Source organism: Copadichromis virginalis, linkage group LG9 (genome assembly GCF_057382275.1).
Source record: "Copadichromis virginalis isolate Kocher_CV1m ecotype Utaka linkage group LG9, C_Virginalis_male_GT1.1, whole genome shotgun sequence".
In the NCBI taxonomy this organism is placed as follows: Eukaryota; Metazoa; Chordata; class Actinopteri; order Cichliformes; family Cichlidae; genus Copadichromis; species Copadichromis virginalis.
Window position 1 is genome coordinate 15,407,634 of NC_140626.1, and position 23,500 is coordinate 15,431,133.

General features: G+C 40.4%; 1 protein-coding gene and 1 long non-coding RNA gene across 2 annotated transcripts; one reads left to right on the forward strand and one right to left on the reverse strand.

Annotated features, from left to right (window-relative positions):
* The first annotated feature begins 125 nt into the window (after positions 1-125).
* On the forward strand, positions 126-19,066 carry LOC146701647 (uncharacterized). Its single transcript, XR_014922214.1, has 3 exons — positions 126-179; positions 444-621; positions 18,893-19,066. It is a non-coding gene; the product is annotated as an uncharacterized LOC146701647 (long non-coding RNA).
* Positions 19,067-19,880: 814 nt separating this feature from the next.
* On the reverse strand, positions 19,881-23,044 carry LOC146701648 (serine/threonine-protein kinase pim-2-like). Its single transcript, XM_085467943.1, has 9 exons — positions 22,846-23,044; positions 22,013-22,255; positions 21,744-21,878; positions 21,532-21,626; positions 21,343-21,390; positions 21,021-21,239; positions 20,733-20,913; positions 20,476-20,646; positions 19,881-20,386 (listed from the first exon to the last, which is right to left on the reverse strand). The coding sequence occupies exons 1-9, from the start codon at positions 22,904-22,906 to the stop codon at positions 20,295-20,297; spliced, it is 1,245 nt and encodes a 414-aa protein (XP_085324069.1). The 5' UTR covers positions 22,907-23,044; the 3' UTR covers positions 19,881-20,294.
* Between the last annotated feature and the right edge of the window lie 456 nt (positions 23,045-23,500).

The window sequence follows — 23,500 nt, forward strand, 5'->3', positions numbered from 1 at the left end:
CTAAAACTCAATGAAATATGAAATGTACGATTATGTTTTCACAGTGAAGCTCAGATATCCGAGTGTACATGAATGCAGCATCGGGTTCTGCACTATGAGCATGACGTTAGCAAAGGTAGGAGAGCACGGCAGAAAACAAATTTTCAGCGAAAGAAAATGAGGAGAGAATAAATGTCCCTGTAAGTAATATTAAGTTTGTTGAGTTTAGTAAACTTCGGTGAAATTAAAATACCAAGGAAAAAATAACTCTTAAAGAATTATTGCAACCCTCGAATATTTCAGACAGTAGGCTACTGGGGGGAGCTAGCATAAGAGTTATGAGTTATAAGATATAATAAGTCATAACATTGCTGTATGGAGCTGCAGATCTGGTTGCAGGTTAACATAGCTGGACTGGCCATCGGGCATACCGGTGGGCTAATGACTTTTTTTTTTTTTTGTAGTAACGGCATGAACAATGAGAGGTGGTGGATTGTCCAGATGCTGTAAAAATAACTCAGTTGTTTGGTGGTGGCTATGGCGGAGCTTCCACAGAGGCCAGCAGGTAGATGAGGAAAGGGGAAGCAGGAGGAGAGACCCGAAGCGGCCGCCGGTCTGAGTGTCAGGTGAACTGAACTTCAGGTAAGAAGCTATGACCTGCAGTCTATCTGGGTCAGATATAAACCAAGTTTAGGGATAGTTTATTTTCATTGTGCTGACTTTTTACAGTCAGTTACAGTAATTCGTACTGCGTACTAGCTAGCATGACGGAGTTTCTATACAGCTGGGTGGGTGCTTTGATGTTACTGATAGTGAACTTTATTTTATTCATAAGTTTAGTTAGTAGAGTTGCCAACGGCTCCTTAAAAATGGAATGGTCCCTCATTCAGAGAAAATATTACGCGTTTGGTATTGAGCTGAGAAGAGATGCAGTTTGTCCCGTACTTTCGCTATAATGAAAAAAGACACAAAGCTGGAGTTATTCTGTGTCTTTACGCTGCAGCTGCCTCTTCTTCTCTCATTCTCTCCCCTCCCTCTCCTGTTTCTACTTCAATCATGAAACTGATCAATGATCAGCTGATCAGCTTTTCTCTCTTGTTTATTTATCACCCACTTTGCGCCAGAAAGAGGAAACCAGCGGATGTCGCGCTAAACAACAGCAGCATGTTTAAGCTTGATCAGCTGATACTAGAATTTATTTAATATTAATTTCTAGTATCAGCTGATGTTTGCTGGAGCCACAGCTGTAAAAGCTGCTGGTCATGATATCGGTTTGGATATGTGGTGAGAGGGAAACATGAAGATGAAACCAGGAGATGTCCTTACTGAATCATCAGAGCTGAACAGGTGATGGAGAAACAGGTTCTGAGAGACAAATAACACCAGGATCCTTTTCTAAGTAGCTGACAGCTGGTAACTGTGCAGGGGCGGATCTAGCAAAGTTATGCCAGTGGGCCAGGTAGGGCATTAACAGGGAGAGGGGGGCACAAAGAAATACTTTTCTTTCTTATTCTCATTTAAAATATCTAGCTTTTATTAAATAATTATCTGAATCTTGCGAACAAAGTTTTTATCTGACGTAAAATGTATAGAAATCATACATATACCAACAAGACTGTACATCACTGTCACAACAGCGTCTGTTTTCATTCAAAGGCTTTATGGCTTTAATACCTGGTGGGCCGGTCTGTAGTCAAAATGCCCGATTTTTTTGTCCCAGTCCAGCCCTGCAGGTCAATACTGGCAGTGTCCCCATGCCAGCTGACTGTATTTCATCATCATTGCTTTCAGGTTTCATTCAAATGTTAGTCTTTTCATTTGTTTCTCCACTTTTTTCCTGTTTCAAAATCAAACACCAGTTTGTGAGAAGATTATCTTCTTTTTTTAATAGGCAGATAAAGTTTTGCATTTGCATCGGCTAAAAATGTTCGTATTTTAATATTCAAAAATGTTTTTGTCCAAAACATATGTGCACTATATGTCAGTAAAAATACTATGCAAATATTGCTGTCCTTGAATGCTGAGTAAACACTGACAAAGCACTGATTGTATCTCTTGTACTTTATCAACGCAGTATCTAAAAACTTTGCACCGTAGTGGTTAAAACCTCATTCTAATCAGAGTTAAAAGCGCATTCAGTCATTAGGTTTATAGGGTTATTGAATTATGGTTAATGGTTGGTAGATTTATTTTTAACATTATCTGCCAATTACATCTGCCACCCTTCTCCAAATCTGTACCCCTACCTGGCCCCCCCATCAAAACTTTTCTAGACACGCCACTGGGCTTGATGTTCCAGTCTGTTCTCATTCCCATGGCACCACAAATATGTACACAGCCTATGTTTGAGATCATTTTCCTAAGGCAGGTGTAACAGGTAAGCCTTCACAATGCTCTATGAAGGCACACAAATTGACTATTAGTCGATGTTTATATTGCTTTATGGGTTTTTTCCTATTCCCTCAGCAGTCGAACCAGAAATGCCCATCTACCTCTTCCTGGCCATCACCAACAAAAACACTGCCATACTGACAAGTGGAAACTTTACAAACCAATGCTTTAACCTGAACTGCAATCTTTCCCTAAACTATCCAAACAGAGCAAAGCAAAGTGCAAGATGCAATCTTCTCCAATGTGACAAAAACCACAGTCTCCTGTGATTTATGCTTCTCCCATTTCTTTTTGGTGGACATTTTAGACGACCTGTGCATATGTCTGAAAGAAAAACAGGCAAACAAATATAATCCAAGTAATAACAGAATGCTAAATATATAGACAACTATAAATCTGACCTCAGAATAGATCATTTTTTATTATCTCACATGTAAACATTTAGATTTTATACAGAATCTGACATTTTCAGCATGTGGCAATTTTCCATTAGCGTTGCACCTTGAATGAGTTTCCCACCACAAACTGTTAATGCTAGTTTCTTGTTTTGTAGCCGTGTAATTATAGTTATTGTGAGCTTGAATGCTTCCTGTGTAGACTCACCGGGGACTGTTGCTTTTGCTGCTGCTGGTATGCTAATGTAGTACTCACCCTTTGCTTTCTATGTAGACATAGCTTTGGACATTTGCCATCGAAGTGTCACAGCCAGGATACAAGAGAAGAACCAGGGAGAACACTCAGGTGCTGTGTTCAAAAATGGCTGAATAACAATAGAAACAATGGGGTGTGCATATTTTGAGAGTGAAATACTCATTTCAGCTTTTTAGATGGAAAACCAGTATTTCAAGGGAGAGACAGTTTAACTGATACAGACAAAATCAAGGACACTATTTGTCATAGAATCTGTGGCTAAAACCAAAGTTTCAGTTTATGAGTAGCATCTGATTTGTCTTTGAGGACAAACAAATGAAAGTTGGCACAGAAAGCTGATTCTGAGAGCACACAAAACCTTTACAGTTTGAGCCTGTAAAGCCTTCTGATGGGTTCTTTTACCTGCACCAACAATCTGCCTGTAAGCATCTGCTTTGCCTTTGATTTTAAATCAATCAGCCTAAAATTCTCCTACCTGCCTGGACTGCATGCTAGTCCTTCTTACTGTTGAGATCACACCTACAGTGATAAATACAGTTGTGGAGTTAAGCAGTTGTCGTTTAATCCATAAATTCCCTGTGTTTTCATCAATTTGCATTCTATTGTGTTCTAAAGAAACTTTTCAAAATTCACCAAACCTAGAGTAATGCTCCATTTCTCTGGTTAACCGTAGACTGCAGTGAGAAGCAGAGTCCAGGTTTCAGTTGTATTTTACGATGCTTGAGAGAGTAATTCACCCAGACAGCATCACCGGTTGCCTCCCATGCATCATGTACACACTCCATACTGTGAGTCAGCAGATAACGGCAGAATTTTCAGTGTAGATTTCTTTTTTACTGTTAAACCATTCTTCACATTTGATTACAAGTAGATAATACTCTTTTATTCCCATCCACCCCCTTCATTTTCTCCATCCGTGTGGCCTTTAGAACTGCTTCGCCTCAGGCTCTTAGTGGCTCTGTCAGTGCTTATCATCCAGGCCTCCTGGGGATTTGTGCACAGAGCTGCTTGCATCAAATTAGTCCATGTTGACTCTCCTCTTGCCATCCCCAGTCACAGCAAATAATGCTGGAATTTATTTCCACATCAGGTTTCCTCTGTTAAGCTCAATTAATGCACTAAATTGAAGTGTTAAAAATGTGTGGCGTCCTTGAAAATGAAAACCGTAATTGTTCAACAGAAATAGAAAAAAATGATATGTAATTCTTAATATTACAAAAAAGAGTGGACAGTGAAATTAACATCCTCTATGACTGTAATCAGCCTTCCATACAAGGACCCACATTAGCTCAGAAAGTACAAAACACTCTCCAGTTAAAAAGAAAAGCATCATGTGATGATTACTCAGTGTATCCAGTATGTATTCATTTAAAATCTTATCGTCATGATTTTATATTGCGTAACTGCATTTATTCATCCCCCTGGTGCATCTGTGTGATAATGAGAGTGGGGAGCTAATAGATGGGAGTCGCCATAATGACAAACCCTGGTTTACTCCTAAACTCAAAAAGCTGTGGCTGGAAAAGAGTAAGGCGTTCAGAAGCGGAGACAGGGACTGCTACAGAGAGGCCAAGTACAGGTTCACTAAAGAAGTGGACATTGCCAAACATCAGCACTCTGAGAAGATGCAGCAGCAGATCTCAGAGAATGACTCGGCCTCTGTGTGGAAAGGTTTTAGGAATATCACAAACTACAAGCCTAAAACCCCCCACTCCACTGATGACTTGCTCTTGGCCAACACCCTTAACAACTTCTACTGCCGTTTTGACGAGCCATCAGGCAGCCTTCACACCTCCAACGACCCCAACAATAGGGGCACTTTGGACACTCATTCCCCCACCTCTCCCCCCTCCATAGAGCCATCACCACCTTCAAACTGTTCACCTGCAACACCCGCCCCCTCACCCCACACAAAAGAGGATTTCACACCACCTCCTCCCACCACAACTCTTCATATTCATGAAGCAGATGTGAGGAAGCAGTTTAAGAACCTGAATGCTCGGAAAGCTCCCGGCCCAGACGGCGTGTCTCCTGCCACCCTCAGACACTGTGCAAACGAGCTGGCCCCAGTGTTTTCTGGCATCTTCAACTCCTCACTGCAGGCATGTCATGTGCCTGCCTGCTTCAAGTCCTCTACCATAATCCCTGTCCCCAAGAAACCTAGGATCACTGGACTAAATGACTACAGACCCGTGGCTCTGACATCTGTGGTCATGAAGTCATTTGAGCGCCTAGTTCTCTCCCATCTCAGGACCCTCACGGCCCCCCTCCTGGACCCCCTGCAGTTTGCATATAGAGCCAACAGGTCTGTAGACGACGCCATCAACATGGCCCTACACTTCATCCTGCAGCATCTGGACTCCCCACCTACGCCAGGATCCTGTTTGTGGACTTCAGCTCTGCCTTCAACACCATCCTTCCAGACCATCTCCGAGGCAAGCTTTCCCAGATGAATGTGCCTGATCCCATCTGCCGGTGGATCACTGACTTCCTGACGGACAGGAAGCAGCACGTGAGGCTGGGAAAGAATGTCTCGGACTCCCGGACCATCAGCACCGGCTCCCCTCAGGGCTGTGTTCTTTCTCCCCTGCTCTTCTCCCTGTACACCAACTGCTGCACCTCCACCCACCAGTCTGTCAAGCTAATCAAGTTCGCAGATGACACCACCGTCATTGGGCTCATCTCGGACGGGGACGAGTCTGCCTACAGGAGGGAGGTTGAACGTCTGGTGTCTTGGTGCAGCCACAACAACCTGGTGCTGAATGCCCAGAAGACAGTGGAGATTATTGTGGACTTCAGGAAGCACACAGCCCCACTCCCCCCCATCATCCTGACTGACACCCCCATCACCTCTGTGGACTCATTCCGCTTCCTGGGTACCACCATCACCCAGGACCTGAAGTGGGAGCCCACCATCACCTCCGTCATCAAGAAAGCCCAGCAGAGGATGTACTTCCTGAGGCAGCTGAAGAAATTCAACCTGCCAACACGGACGATGATGCAATTCTACACTGCAATCATCGAGTCCATCCTCACCTCCTCCATCACCGTGTGGTACGCTGGAGCCACTATCAGGGACAAACAGACTGCAGCGTGTTGTGCGCTCTGCTGAGAAGGTGATTGGCTGCAGACTCCCATCTTTGCAGGACCTGTACACCTCCAGGACACTGCGGCGTGCAGCCCGGATCTCAGCTGACCCTTCTCACCCTGGACACAGTCTGTTTGACCTCCTCCCCTCAGGCAGGAGGCTCCGGTCCATTCGCACCAGAACCTCTCGCCACAAGAACAGTTTCTTCCCCTCTGCTGTTGGACACATGAACAATAACCACATGATTGTCCCCGCCACTAACACATGACCCTACGCTGTGTCACTGCATCATTTCATGTTTGGCACTGATCACCACCTGCACTCATGTATATATCTTTCTACGTAGCACTCATAATTCTTATTCTCATGTATATATCTCATGTATATCTCATGCACATATCTTTCTTTCTACATAGCACTTTAATTCTTATTGTCTGCACTGAAGCACCGCAGCAATTTCCTAATGTTGTAAACCTCAACATCTGGCAATAAACCCATTCTGATTCTGATTCTGATTCTGATAACAACACATAAGAAAAAACTGAGTGGCTTCATTTGTTCTTTTCCTCCATTTAAAACGTGTGGAGGAAAATGTAGGGCTGCTCAATTAATCTAATTTTAATCACGATTACGATCTGGGCTTTCAACGATCATTAAAAATGACTGAGCCGATTATTAGCCCCTCCCTCATTTATCCGCGACACCTTAAAGGCCGGTCCGTGAAAATATTGTCGGGCATAAACCGGTCCGTGGCGCAAAAAAGGTTGGAGACCGCTGATTAAGAGGACCCGAGGGAAGCTCGGAAAGCTAAGCAGAAGTTATTTGGAGAGTGACTGCCGTTGGTTGAAAAGAGAGTTAAAAAAAAACAAACTTCAGTGGTGTTGCACACCATTTTATATTATTTTTAAAAGTCATTGTTAACCCTTTAAAGCCGGTCAGAGCAGCACGCTCCGTTTTGCGTAACTATTTTTAAATCCCTGTAGAACCTGAACCGCGTAAGCTAGCGCAATAATTTGTTTTGCATATGAAACCGGAGGAGTTGTACTTACATCTGATGCCATCAGCTTGTCCTCGGTCACGGTTTCGTTCCACATATAGCTTTGCAAAAATTGCATAAAAAGCGCTTGCATGAACAAAAACATAATATTCCAGAAACACGCTTTGCCGTTCCTGTCAGCTGTTCGTAACACTTCCCAAAGTGAAATGATGCACATGCTGTTTTCTTTGCAAATTTGCATCATAGGATTGTTTTTGTTTTTCCTGCAGTATATAAAAATTGCTGTATCTCCAAAATAAAACTATGAAGACACTCAAAATAAATTTCCTGTGGTGGGAAACTATTTTTTGCAACTTTATTGTATTTAAAGTTTTGAGGGATAAACCTCTTAAATTTCTCCAAGTAGAAATATATGTAAACAAAACAAAAGCGATTTTCAATTTTTTTTGTAGTTTATTGCACTTTTTTGCAATTTATGTAATTACTATGGACTTAATGCATACATATTATTAAAATATGGGCTATAACAGTTGTATTGATGTATAGCAACTTGAAATGCTCCCACAAATGGCACTACAGCATGTAAAAAAATAATATAAGCTCTGGTGGACTTGGTTCTATAGTAGGTCTTAAAGGGTTAAATAAATATCGTCAAATAATCGTGATCTCAATTTCAGTGAAAATAATCGTGATTATCATTTTTGCCATAATCGAGCAGCCCTAGGAAAATGTAACTAGGTCCTACATAGGTGCTCCTATGACCTCTCAAAACTGCCTTGATGATGAAAATGCTATAAAAGTAGACATATGTAAAAACACAGCTTTGTACTGTGAGTGTAGAAGAATGCATAAAGAGGAGGCGAATCTAACAAACCTTTATCTGTCTAGTCTGTTTCGATTTAAGACGGCTGATTTGACAGCCAACAACGCTTTTGGCCAAGGCTGGACAAGATGAAAATCTGTCAGGTGCCTTTAATACTTCAATTCTAGTATTTGATGTGTAGACATTTTGACATATTTTGATACGGAGGGGAAAAAACAGGCTATTGTGGTTTAACAAGGAGGTAGGCTAAAGTTTGGAGGGATTGACTGACAGTACAAAACAGGTGCCCACTGTGAGAGCTGAGATATGAAGTATAAATGACATGAAAGTGAATAAAAATGTTTGCTCTTTTACTCAATCATTAAATTATTCTTAGGTGTGCCAGTTTGAGTGACAGGTGGGTGCTGTTTTGTCTTTGCTGTTCTAAGAAGTTCGCTGTTCAGTTTCTTGGGTACCTTCATCTAGTTTTCAGTCTCTTTCTTTTTATTTTTGAATCCCAATCTAATGTCACACATTGCTTACCAAGCTCGCTGCTCAGGAGTAGCGTTGGTTGTTAACTAATCATCACTAACTGCCTTATACAATTATGATCATGTCAAATTTGAAAAAAATGAAGATGATGACTGGAAAAAAGCTTAACTCCATCCTTTAAAACAGTGGTCCACAGACCAAATGGTGACATCACAAATCGATAAAAGGTGAGAGAATGCTTGCACTTTGATTTTGATGTCAGTTGTCAGAGTTCACTGGGCAAGCACTGCCTTCCTTGCTTACACTGACAGGATTGCACTATTAATATCCCATCCCTTGGTCTTTGTATTTACATCTGACATCTAATTGAAAAAACTAACTTACAATCAATACAAACTGTAGTTTCTTTGGCATGGAAACAGCTACGTATCCACGCAAAGTCTAAACAAATTATTAGATTTTGCTGCCCATTATGAAGGAGTTATATTGTAGCTTGGGATTTAATTTTGAAACTGAACTTTTATCTTTCTTGCTCACCTCATTCTTCAGGGACAGCACAATCCCATGATGCATGTTTGACTTTGTAGGCCTGCTATTTAGTCTATAAATACCTAAAATAGTGTTGGTCTTGCTTCAGTCTGCTCTGCAATTGCTTTAATCTTAGCATCATGAAAGTAACACTAGTGGTGCCTGGCTATTCTTCACGCAATCTTTAATAGTATATTTGGGAAGAAATCACAAGGCAGATGTTTTGAATTTAAGCTTGTTTAATATTTATATCACTAGTGAATGAGTTATTTGCTGCTCAAATAAGTTTTTCTTATGGTCAGAGTGGTTTATTAATCAAACATAAGTGCACTGTTGAGATAGATCTTGAGATTAAAATGAAGTCTGAGATCATTATTTAAAATAATGCTGGAGAAAGCGAGGTGTCTTGACTATATAAATTCAAAATGAGAAAATTTCCTTTCATTTCACTTTCTGAGCACACAGATACAAGGAGAACTTTAAGGATTTGTAGAATAGAGAATATACTGAGGTATTTGTGATTAGTCTCAGAAAAGTTGTGTTATGTAATCTGCCACTTTCCTTTTCATAAATTATCTTGAATAAGAATAAACCCAATCACATTCCCAGGATTTTTGACTATACGTGCATTCTTCCAAATCAAGATAAGTATTGATTTGAGGGACCAATTGATTTTGCTTCTATTGAGCCAACTCCATTCATATTAGTATTGAGTGCATCACCCAACCAATACATTTATTATCCCAAGAGAAGGAGAGATATTGATTCGGTTAAACTGCATGACCCTGGTTCTTTTGCTTTCAACATACAGAAACCCGTCTCTAGACAGTATGTTGTTGTCAAAAAGGAACAGGCTGATTAACAACTATACTCTGGTAGGCTGTGGTTTTTAAACAATGCCCAGTTGGTACCCAAACTGTTATAGTTCAGGAGAGAGAGCGGGCCATATAATGTTTAAAAGGTTTGATCCCTGGCTGCTCCAGTCTGCAGGCTAAATACCCTTGGGCAAGATACTAACCCCAAGTTGCTTTCTGATGCATCCATCAGAGTATGAATGCGTGTCAACGTTAGATAAAAAGCACGAAAGCATAGAAAAAAGTGTGAATGGGCGAATGAGGCATTTTCTATAAAGTGCTTTGAGTGCTCTGGGAGAGTAAAAGGGTGTATAAGATATATAAGGTGTATAAGGTATATAAGAAGTCCATTTACCAAGCTGTGCCAAGACAATATCTCCAAAACTATCAGCAGCAATCTGAACTGTTGATACAGGGCAGGATAGATCCATTCTTTCATGTTGTTTAGGCCAAATTTTGACACCACCATCCAAATGTGGCAGCAGAACTCAAGACTCACAAGACCAGGCAACATTTAGCACTCTTCTGTTGTCCAGTTTGGGTAGTCCACATGAACTGTAGCCTCGCTTTCCTGTTCTTCACTGTAGCGAGTGGAAACCAGTGTGGTCTTCTGCTGCTGTAGTTCATCTGCTTCAAGATTTAAGATGACGTGTGTTCAGAGGTGCTCTTCTGCATTCCTTGGATCTAACAAGTAGTGGTTTGTGTTACTTTTGAATTCAGCTTGAAGCACTCTACCAACAAACGTCATATTTTCTTTTTTGAGGGCCTACTTTTTATGTGAGAAAATCTCTGTCGATCAGTGGTTTCTGAAATATTTGCTCCAGTTCATGTGGCACTAACAGCTTAACTTAAATCACCTCTCCTCCCAGTTCTGATGCTTGTTTTGGAATTCAGTAGGTTGTCTTGACCATGTCTACATGCTTACATGCATTAATGCCACGTGGCTGATTAAATATTTCAGATCAAAAGCTGCACCTACCAAAGTGGCCAGTGGATGTGCATAGATATGCATGTTTGTTTATTTTTAATACTATAAACGCAAGTCATATTAAAAAGAAAAATAGACATTTTTCTGTTGAGCTTTTCAAACAAGATCAATTTAAGCACTGATGGTTTTGTAACATTTAGTCATCTTTTTGACCTCTAAACAAAAAAATTACTCAGTGGGTACAGGTACATTCAGATGTCAACACATGTGAACCTGATTTTTCATGTATGATTCAGTGTATCAAGGGCATGCAAACGTAACCATAGGTTAATATTAAGTGTTTTTTATTCTATGCAAATTCAACCCAATCCAACACCAATTTTATTTTACAAATATCTGGATTTATACAGGTATAAAATCAATGAATAATTCAGAAACACAAAAACACAAATAAGAGCAATATCCGTGGTTGAAATATTTTTGAGTCCTTTTATTTGTAACTTTGTGGCAATGTCTCAGATCTGTGCTGCAAAAGCTCGGCGAGGACCTGAATATGAATGAAACAGTATCAGTGAAATCTAGAAATAATCAGAAAACAAAACAGCCGTAAATCAAGAGGTAAGTAATGGACCTCACACACATTTAGATGACTTTATGGAATTCATGACTAATGTGCTTCAGAACCAGTTTTTAACCACAAAACAATTAACATTAACCTTTTTATTTATTTATTTATTTTCATGTTTCCTTCTGTTTCATTTGAAAGAACAATTCTTCAAGATAAATGATTGCTGCCATTACTGTGTGTTTATCCTTTTTGGTTTTGCATGTATGTGAAACGAATGCAAACGTTTCTTTTTAGCAAGATTAAATGTAAGTTGTTTGAATCAATGCAGTCGTATTGTTGGGACTAAACATTTGGGAATTCCAACCTGAACAGATTCACAGGTGGTAATTTGTATGCTAATAAATGCCACTGATTCAGTGTTTACTTCACCAGGTGGGGTTTTCAAAGACACTCAGATTTGCAAATAGGTCTACGTGGACGAATGTCATTTAAAGCAGCGAAGTGCTAAAACTGGAATGGTTTCAGATCTTTGTTTTATAAAAAGGTGTCAAGTTACCAAACTCGAAACAAAAACTGTTTATTTTCATTTTTAGGGACAGTTCATCATTGTAGACCCAAAAAAATGTGTGAGAACATGCTGCATCAACACAGTCCATCAATATGTTATTTAACAGCACTGAGACTAATTACCCTTAAAAACAAGCTGGGTGCTTGGATTGAACCGGTAATTGCATACACAGGGCATACTCTGCAGACAAACAAGGTTAAAACCAAAATAACCTGCAATCACTGACCTTTATTAAAAGCTGAAATATGCTTATACAGAAAAACAGAGGCATGGCAACATGGCAACAGTTGATGTTAAATCAGGGTCATTTCTACATTGTGAACCCTGTTCCAGAAACTGGATTTAGGGAAAACTTGGTGACCCTCTGGAAATAAGTAATGATTTCTAAAAGGAAAATACACCAGCTTTCTCCCCTGAAAGCTAAGGACTTCCCACCTTACCTATGGAAAGTACACACTGGATCTCCTCCCAGTGTCCCTACTCTAGCTGCAATCAGATACACAAATTTCGCTGCAACTGCAACTGTCTATCAAAGATTTGAGTCAACATGTTACACCCCAATTTTGCAGAATCATGTTAAATTATAAAAAAAACATATGATAGAAGTGACCCCTTAAACCTAAATCAGTGCAATAATTTTATTTATTTATTTATTTATTTATTTATTTATTTATTTATTTTGTGTGTGTGTGTGTGTGTGGGGGGGGGGGGGGTATAACTGGCACCAAACAAAAATGCCAATGGACACTAAGCCACTCCACACTTTTCAAAGACATGTTTTAACATAATACACAGTGGTTCAAGCCATTTACATTCAAGAAACATTAAAAAAAATTATATCTCTGGATAAAAGGGACATCATTCACTTGCATCTTTTTTAACCTTGGGCACAAAACTATTAACAGCAATGCCCCTATGCAAATTCCTCCATTGTACATTCCCATATGGAAAAGATATATATAAATCTTATAAAGTTTGTATCTGTCTTGTGTGAAACTTGTATGAAAAGCATATAAGAGTGAAAACAGATATAAGATCCCTTGAAAAATTATATAATGAAACTTGTATGTTTTGGATACTTACTAAAACAATGTATGAAAGTAATGAGAAAGTGGCCACTTTCATGAGCAAATCATGTAAGCCTTATATGATTTACTCATGAAAGTGGCCACTTTCATGAGTAATCACATATAAGTTTTTACTATTTCTTTTCCATATGGGTTACCTGACCTCTTATTCAGCAAGGGTTTATAAAAGACCCTCCATATAGGTTTTTGACATTCCTTGACTTTTAACTTGTCTCCTCACACAAATATCTGTCCTTCCACTCAACTGCCTTTCATTTAACCCTTGAGCATACATTTTATGCAACAGTTTTCCAATCAGCACGTGAAAATCTGAGTCTTTTTGATTCATGAGCAGGGGATTAAGCATTGACTGTAGAAAACATGGACGACGCGACAGCTCCCCAAAAATGAAGCCAAAGCGTCTCTATCGCTCCCTGGTGTCTGGCTGCAGTATAGGTCATAAACCCCGCCTCCTCCATGTTAGCGGATGGGACTGGGGTCAGACTAAAATAAATTAATTCTCCTTAGATAATTTTTTTTCCAAAGATTCTTTCTTTTGTTTTCAATAGTTCTCATCACGCTGATTGATGTTCAAGGGGTCTCCTTTCCCATAAGTTTGATTCTAATTCCTACCGCGGTGATGTTAAATTGGGGTGAAACGTCATCATAAGAGCTTTGACTGACAGCTGCAGTCACGGAGAAACTTGCGTATCTCTGTTCGCGAATAGCAGATAGAGCGTAGGCTCTGAGAGGACGCCCAGCGTTTACGCTACGAAAACACGACCGGGTGTTTTAACCTGACAGCCTGAGGCGTTCTTCAGTAAACTGGACTACCCGACAGAAGGACCCGAGGCCCCTCTGCACTTTTTCGGTAAGTTAAACGTGTTTGTAAGCTAATCCGTAACTACCGTCCTTAGCTCGGTCCTGAGACCTAGCTAGCTAAAATGAGCACTCGGCTGTCAGGGTTCGTTTAGCTAATCTGTGCAGGTGAATGAATTTACACCGACTAAAGAAATCAAGAGAAACGCTCCGGGCTGCTCAGTCACTAATTACTGTACTTTTATTACAAGTATTATACTGTAAAAGCAACAGGCTGCATCCTGCTTCAGCTCCTGTGCAGAGCTGAATATTAAATATGTGCAAACAACAGCATGTTTTCAGTCTCTTGCCACATCTGTAAAGACAGTAACTTTTTTTTAAAAGCTTGTACTTCAGTAACTCCTCATTAATCAGGAACTATGGATTAAAGTACTGTAGTGTACTGTAATACTGAAAAAAATGTAAGAGAAGAACTTCAGATCCTGAGTGTGTGAGGACAGAAGAATCAGCTTTATTTCAATATTGAGGGATAAAATTTATATCTGAGTTTGATGGTTCTGTTGTCTTTGTGATTATAGGAGCTGCCCTCAGATTCAGACCTCAGCACCACCCAGTGACAGCAGACCGATCATCCAACATGTTCACATGTTAACTGTAAAATGAACTGATGAAAACAGTACAAAGGTTAAAGTACCACACGTGCTGTAGTGAAAGCTGCAGCTGTTTTATTGATAAAGTTAAAGACAAAAAAACCAAAAGGATTAATCACTCATGTAACTGTATCACTATATAGCTGGACACTCTGGTGACAGTGGCAGAGAAAAGGACATTAAAGAAACTGATGGACATTATGGACAATGCCAGACATCCTCTGCACACAGCCATTAACAACCAGAAGAGTCTGTTCAGTGACAGGTTGCTTCTCCCAAAGACAAGAACTAACAGACTTAAAAACTCCTTTGTCCCACACGCCATCAGACTGTTTAACTCCTCCCTGGAGGGGAAACAGGAGGACAAAGGAGGGGGGAACAACTAAGCTGTAGTGCCTCTTCACCTCACTGTGCAATACATTTTGTGCAATACTTTTGTAAATAGTCAACGGTGCAATAGACTCAATACTTGAAATGTGCAATTCACTTGTATTTTTATTCCTATTTATTCTATTTATCCCCTTCGTATATTTTATTTATATTGTCTCTGTATTTTTTATATATATATATATATATATATATATATATATATATATATATATATAAAAATATTCTGTAACTCTGTAACTTCTGTCGGTGCTGTGCTTTTTTGGAAATCGAATTTCCCAGAGGAACCCACCCGAGGGATTAATAAAGTTCTATCTAATCTAATCTAATATCAGCATTAAAAGGACCTCAGTTTGGTGTTTCACAAAGCTGCTGATCTCAGACCTGCACAGCTTCCGTTTTAAACACTTGATGTACTCAGCTGCATGAAGAGCACGTTTGAGTTTCTCTGACACAATTAAATAAAACCTGATGAAGGTCAAAGGTCGTCACTTGTATGTTGAACTACAAACTTGTCATCTGGAATTCTTTCACAGTTTTTTGCAGATAGTGGGTTATTTACCATAAAGTGATTCAGAGTTATTCATACCAGAGTAACCAGAGAGGATCATATATTTCTAAATATATAACTTTCTACAGGACTGAATATAATATCTTTATGTAAAAGTCTGGAGCCTCTGGGGAGTATCTGAGTATTTATAACATTACACAAACCAAAGGTCTCCATCACAGTGTTGATGAAATGCTGGGTTTATCCATCTCCTGGGGCGGGCCTACGGAGGAGTGCTGAAGATTTCCCTGTGAGGGAGCTGCTGGTGAAGATCATGAGTCCTGCTTGATCAATGCCATGAGCTTCAGTCTTCCTGGTGTTTCTTAAATGATGCCTCTTTCAGTGGGTCAACAGAACTTATGGCACAGGACAGCTGTGATGAAAGAAAGGGAAGAAGTTTCTCCAAACCTCTGGACCCAGAAAACCAGCTTGGTCCTGATGGTCTCCCTCACTAGTTTCTCTCCAGGGTGAATGTAGCTGTTGATATAATATGGACTCTATTATTAAATGAAAAGAACAAATTAGACTACACTACTGAAACGTTCTGCTGATATTTTTAAAGTCTCCATGTTACCAGGCTGTAGAGGGCTCTGAAGATTTAAACAGTTTTAGATCCATTACACTCACAGTCTTATGTTTAAAATCTCAAAGGACAGCATTATATTTTTGATATTAACAGTAACTCTGGGCCTCTGTAGAGTGTGCAGCTGATCTCATCGCTGTCTAAAAATGGATTAAAAAAACATAAGTGTTGAAGACTATTAAGAGTAGCAGGTGTGTAGCATCGCTAACTAGCTAGCAACAAGCCTCCAACACAGTGCATATGCTAGCGGCTAATCTAACTAACGAATTAACAACAGAGTGATTTTAGAACTATAAGATGATAAGCTGTGTGTCTTTTTTATAATAGTGACATGGTTGTATTTACCTTAATTAAACGAGTCGTCAGTCGCGGTAAACCAGCAAAAAAACTGGACCAGCCGGGCTACGTAAAAAGTGTAGGGGGGCGTGTTTGCGGTCACATCCAGCGGGTGTGTGGGCGGGAGCGTTACACAGTCGCTCCACCTCAAGTCACTACTGCGCAGACTCTGGCTCCAAATTTGCAAGATGGCAGCCTCCATAAGCAGGGTATTTTGGCTTCATTTTTGCACAATGGTAGGAGGCGGTGTCGCGTCGTCCATGTTTTCTACAGTCAATGGTTACGACCTTGCGTCTCGTGCGCAGTAAGCATTGGCTGTCTCTTCCTATGAGAGCTTCGCCCGCCCTATCGCGATAGCGGATGTTGATGATGTCATCAAGCTGCGCCTGTTTTGGTCGAAAGCATCGCAGTGGCTACAACCATTATCATCTGCAAATTATGCTCACAGTCATAGCAAAGAGATGAAGCACTTTTGAAATATGGGGAAAGCCAAAAACTGCGCTTACTCCATTTCCGTAACATTGATACATTAATGTTGAATTCTCTCGCAGTTGCTCTATTCCCATGTTGTTGCAGTATATTAATAACTAACCTCGTATTGTGGATGAATGATCTCAGTTGTTATCCTGGCTTAAGTTTGCCCCGTGTATAGCATCCTGCTATGCGATTGCATTTGTCCCTGACCACCAGAATCCCTCACGTTAACCTTTATCGAGTGGGGAAAAAAGTTGGCGTTCATCCTCCAGCTTCACTGTGCTAATGTTATGCTAACATAGCTGTGTCGCTAGCAATCACGTAGCACAACATTATATTCCAGGTAGTCGAACTTCAGTAACCATACAAACGCCACTGCTGTTTAGTTTTCTGTCTAAATTTATGTCGGAAGTGGTAGCAGAGCTGTACGTTTTAATTAGTTTCAAAAATCTCTCAGTCAGAACATGGTATGTCATGTTTAGGTGGAAACTAGCGAACTAACTTCTAACTCCGTTAAATTTAATAACTTCTGTTTTCATGGATGCCTGGATGTTAAACTTAATTGTTACACCTGGTAAAGCAGCAACGCTGATGATTTTATTAAGGATTAAAGAATTTAGACCGTTTTCTCTCAGTGTTCGTTTGACTTTGGGACCTGAAATGGACGGAGTTTTGGACCCAGAGTATTCTGCGAAGCTCCTACTACGGCAGCCGTAATTCTCTGACAATCCATCAAGCAGTGCGGTGTACTAAAACATTTTTTAACAGATTTCTGCACGCCCAAATCGGTTCGAGGTCAGTAAGCACAACCAGAATTCATACATTAAGGCACACTCTCGATTTTTGAGAAAATTAAAGGATTTTAAGTGTGCTTTATAGTGTGAAAAATACGTTATGCAGAAGAAAAGAATATATCACGATATATATCGTTACCGCACATGCTTCAAATTATATCACATTAACACATAGTGTGTGAGAAAGGTGACTAGAAAGAAAAACTCAATGCATCATGGGAATCCCCCAGCAGCCTATGTCTATTGCAGCATAACAAAGGGAGGATTCAGGGTCACCTGGTCCAGCCCTAACTATATGCTTTAGCAAAAAGGAAAGTTTTAAGCCTAATCTTGAAAGTAGAGATAGTGTCTTTCTCCCGAATCCAAACTGGAAGCTGGTTCCACAGAAGAGGGGCCTGGAAACTGAAGGCTCTGCCTTCCATTCTACTTTTAAATACTCTAGGAACAACAAGTAAGCCTGCAGAGCGAGAGCAAAGTGTTCTAATAGGGTGATATGGTACTACAAGGTCATTAAGATAAGATAAGGGCTGATTATTTAAGACCTTGAATGTGAGGAGCAGGATTTTGAATTCAATTCTAGATTTAACAGGGAGCCAATGCAGGGAAGCCAATACAGGAGAAATCTGCTCTCTCTTTCTAGTCCCTGTCAGTACTCTTGCTGCAGCATTTTGGATAACTGAAGGCTTTTCAGGGAGTTTCTAGGACTTCCTGATAGTAATGAATTACAGTAGTCCAGCCTAGAAGTAATAAATGCATGAACTAGTTCAGCGTCAATCTGAGACAGGATATTTCTAATTTTAGAGATGCTGCCCAAATGGAAGAAAGCAGTCCTACATATTTGTTTAATATGTGCATTGAAGGACATGTCTTGCTCAGAGAGGGGCAGCCATCTGCTGTGAGCGGTTGTGGTTGAGGGGAAGAATTCTTTGAATTTGATATTTTAATCGGTGTGTTTTGATTAGCTGTAACCTCCCCTGTGATTCTATGACTAGTTGAGTGTTAGTCTCTTGTCTCTGTGTGTAATTAGTTCAGTTTCTGTTTTCAGTTTTTTGTCTCTTGTACTTTGCCTTTAGTTTTATTTTCATTTGCTCTATTATTTAGATTGAGCTCAGCTGTGTCTTCTTGCACTTATTCAATTTCAAGTCACTTTTATTAATGTAGCGCCAAAATCACAACAATGTTTGCCTCAAGGCACTTTATATTGTAAGGTAAAGACCTGACAATAATGCAAAGGAAAGAAAGGAAGAAAAGCCCATGTCACAAACTGGAAATGAGAGTGCAGTTGGACCTAAGAGCAGACTCAATCACTTGAAATATTTACAAGATTTATTCATGAGAGGAATCAACTTAAACAGGAGCACGGTCATTAACAGAAACTCTGCACAGGTGCCGTGGGAAACCAGGGGGCAGAGAAACAGTCGGGCACGCGGAACACAGGAAGAGCACGGGCTGGAACTTCTGCAACAGAGGAGAGAGGCATCACTGGACCGGGAAACGAGTGAGAGAAGGCAGAGTGAGAGAGACAAGGCCAACTTTTACAGACAGGTAAGAGAGCGCAGACGGTCATTAGCATCACAGTGGATTCTTTTGTCACACATTAGGTGATCAGTCAAACAAATTTATTAAATTTATCGAATTCACATTGAGTATAGATGGATATTAAAAAATATGGCTGGGAAAATGGGAAAATAGCAGTGGCTTGCTAGCTTTTGTGCGGCTTCCCCGGGTCAGTGAAAACTTTCAAAAGAGAAATGAATGAACTTACCAGGTTGCCCGATCTCTTCACATATCTTCCTCCTATCTCGGTCCTTTATATTCCTGTCTCGGTACAGAAAGCAGCTGGTGTCGTACAGCTCTGGGTTGTTTGCTACGGCATTGATTAGCCTTCCCTCAAAGTATGAAGGGCTTTGGCTGGATCTGCCCCTTTGACCTAGGTCACAGCCACGTCACCAGGCTCCTGATTGGTTGTCGCGGTGCGATTTTCCCAACTCGAGCGGTTGACGCGAAACGCGCGTATGCACAAAATGCAACACAAAAACTCACGCGCGTGGTTTTCTTCGCGAGTCAAAAAGTTTTGGCGTTTTCGCGACGCAAATCTGCTTCCGAATTTTCGCGGGACCCGTAATCGCGTGTCATCGCGCTTTTCCATTGACTTTACATTTAAACCTGACGCTCTATTTGCGTACATCGCGTTCGGTGTGAACACACCGTTAGAGGTTAGGGCAACAGATGCAAGTCTTCAGAGCAGTGACAGTGTGACTTTCGTTGTGCATACTTTAACCTGATTTAGTTTTCAGTTTTCTTACTTGTCAAAATGCATCATGAGTAAAAAAACAATCCTTGACATGGTAATAAAAGAGTATTCTCAGCAAAGTTGAGTTAAACAAGTTTTAATGGAAGTTTAAGTTAAATCTTTTGATCTTTACTAATTTTGATTACATCAGCGTGTTTTATTACATTAACCTAATCAAATAATGCCAATTTTGATGAAGCTCCTGACCCAGCCCAAGCTCTCTATGAAGACGAGGAAAAACTCCCCGGGGGGCCAGAATGATGGGAAGAAACCTCGGGAAAGCCAATTCAAAGAGAGATCCCCTTTCCTGGGATGGCTGGGGGGGTTACAGGAATTTCAGGATAGCAAAATTTAGAATCGGCCAAAAAAAACCAAAAAACAATCTTTTCCTGTTAAAAAAACAAAAAAAATGAAAGAAAGACAAAAAAAAGAAAGTTAGGCCATGTATCACACTTATATGATAAGATATGAAATGTGTGTGTGTGAGAGATGGGTTTATCTGAGCCAGGGGTGGCGCTGGAGGTCCCCCAGCGTTGGGCGCTTCTCCGGGACTTCGGTTAAACACGCATCCAAGAAATTCCGGCAGTCTGGAAAGAAAGAAAGGAGAGAGAAGATGAAGATGATGGTTCCAATGATCCAAGCCATCAGTGAATCTTGAAGTGTGATGTTTTCTTACGTGGGGACAGATGCTCGTTGAATTTCAGTTCGTTGTCGATGAAGGTCATGATATTAAAGTCCCCCACATGAAGCGCTTCGTACAGCACCACTCCCATTTGCCACACCGTGGTGGGTCCAGGCCTGTATTTTTTGCCCCAGTAACATTCGGGAGGGCTGTGGATAGGTGTACCTAATAAACAGACACAATTACAATTTCTTCTAAAACAAAAGGCACAAATTGCTACATCTGTGAAGAGCAGGAGCTGAATATGTTACCATAGAAGAAGCGGAACCGCGATCGCTCCGTAGCAAAGCAGCTCAGTCCGAAGTCAATGATACGAACTCGAGGCACATCTGAGCCGGTCTCAATCAGAATGTTGTCACTCTTGATGTCCCGGTGAAAGATTTGTTTCTCCTCCAGGTCCTTTGCTGCATCAACCAGTTGCTTCAGAATGACCTGGAAAAGATGAAAAAGACAGTAATGAGTCAACAGGTTGATGCTTCTCTGATACTCTATGCTTTGATTGAATGCTGTACAGTCTAAGGCTCTTCCAGTCAACTTACCTTGGCCTTTCCTTCTGGTAAACATCCTCCATTTTCTCTTATGTATTCAAACAGGTCCACAGCGGGGACAGGTCTCTCCTGCACCAGGATCAGCTCTGTGCCAAAGTCAAACCAGTCCAACAGAGACACAGGAGCCGACGTTCCCACTGATCCATCTGCTTCAGCTGCAAGCTTCAGCAAAATGGCCACTTCCACTGAGACTTCCTTCCCGTTTTCATCCTGATATATTACAACAAAGTGGATGATGAGGAACAGACGTTTCACAGGTGAACGCTGCACTCAGTCCAGGAATGTAAAAACAGTTCAAGTGTTGCACACTTACCGTCACTTGGATGGGGATTTTGTCCTTGGGAATGTGTTTGATGGCTACCTAAAAGACACAGAGCATTGGTGAGCATTTCCTCAGTATGACATCATTAAAGGTGTAAAACGGCACCTTTAATGCTCAGCTGACGATATTATCCGTTATCTGCATTACTGCCTGTCTTACTCCCACCATCTGAACACTTACTGGGAAATGATCTGTTATCCTGTAGCCAGCAAACACTGCTCCAAAGCCGCCCTTTCCTAGATGGTGCTCCTGCACATATCTGGCTTGGTATTCCCCTGAAAAGACACAAATGTTGTTTTACTACAGCTGTGACACAAATTACTCTCTGCTGTACCCTAAATGTTCATTTTGCTCTTCACCTGAGTATAAAAGCCAAGCTGCTTGCTACTTACGTTGCTGGTCGACTACTGAATTTTGGACGACGTTTTTGGTTTTGTCCTTTTTCTTTTTCTTGGGTGACTCTTTGCTGTCTCCCGCAGACTTCCTTCTGCCATTTTTTGTGCACCCTTTTGTGTTTTGATTGCAGTCTGCAGATGTGGAAAACACCAAAAGCGCATCAGCGTATTAGATCATACACACAAATATCTCCCAAACACTAATATCTTAAACCGAGCAACCAGCTGTGCACTTAATCTACCCCTCACTCAACTAATTAGCCTACCTTTACCAGCGTCCACGGAGGAAGACGCTTGCTCCCTGTCTCCACTCGTAGGCTCAGCAAGTTTAATCTTCTTTGGTGGACTGGTTGTGCCCGCTCCATCTTGCTGGGCCTTACGCTTCACTGCTTTGACCCGATGTGTATCTGAGCTGGTGGAAGGAGCAGCCTGCTCAGTGACCCTCCTTCTTTTTACGGGGGTCTTCTTTTCAGGACTGGCCTTTCTTTTAGCCATCCTGCGCTTAGAGTCTATAAACAACAACAACACAGTAGTGAAAAAGAGTGCTCGACATCAGGACTGGAAGGATTTTGATGCCATTTTAGGGAGTATTGGTTAAATTATAATAACAAGTTTATCCTTTTGATAAAAAACAGAGCAACACCAGTCCATACTAGGTCTACTAAGACTTAGATCTTCATGACACTTGTCACATTATTTTACCAAAAGACAAAGTGCCCCATTAACCTTTCTTTGATTAGATGTGTTGTAATTATGCTATTTTCAGTCAAACATACCCATATGGAAAAGAAATAGTACAAATTTATAAAAGACTTGCATAAGATGTGGCCTACTTCATACAGTGAATCATATCAGGCTTATATGATTTACTCATGAAAGTGGCCACTTTCTCATTACTTTCATATATTGTTTTAGTAAGTATCCAAAACATACAAGTTTCACACAAGACAGATACAAACTTTATAAGATTTATATATATCTTTTCCATATGGGTAGGATTCAAATGTTTCATTTTATACACAGACTGTCAACATTTTTAGAAAAGTAGATTCTGTTATTTGAGGGATTTTACCCAGATTTGATGTATTTGTTTACTTACTTTGATCTCCTGGATCTTTCTTATCTCCTGAATTTGTATTTTTTCTCGTTTCCTTTTTCATGTTAATTTTTGAGACCTTTTAAAAGGGAAAATGTCACCGTAATGAGGAAATACTTCTTCAAATGTGTGCGCTTGTCTTTTCTAAGCTGTTTAAGCGAGTTCCGTAAGTGAGCTTTCAAAATAAACTCAGACTATGGCAACAGAACCTTGCCTTTCAGTGACATCACCAACTGCCAGTAAAACTGCTCCTAAGTAGTTTAAAGAAAAACACTGTGGCAGACAAATCCATAATAATTCATATAATTTAATTAAAGTCGATATACCTACCTATAAATTTTGTTTTTTAAATTGTGCATTTATTCTTTATATAGTGTAACTACTCGACCTTGTTTCTCTTTTTAAATCTAGAGGCAACCACGTTTTTGAGGTTGTATCACCTTTCCATTTTCTATTAAAGTACATTAATTAATGTGTACTTTGTTTTCTAAAATAACAACATCATAGTTACCCAATACCCCGTTGTTGTGTGAGTAGCTATGGGTTAACTAGCTATTGGTGTTAATTTACTGATGAACTTATAAAACACATGCTCAACTTACTGAAAAAGTCCCACAGTGGCTTCCATCCTTATGTTGGTTTGTCCAGTTTACGGCAG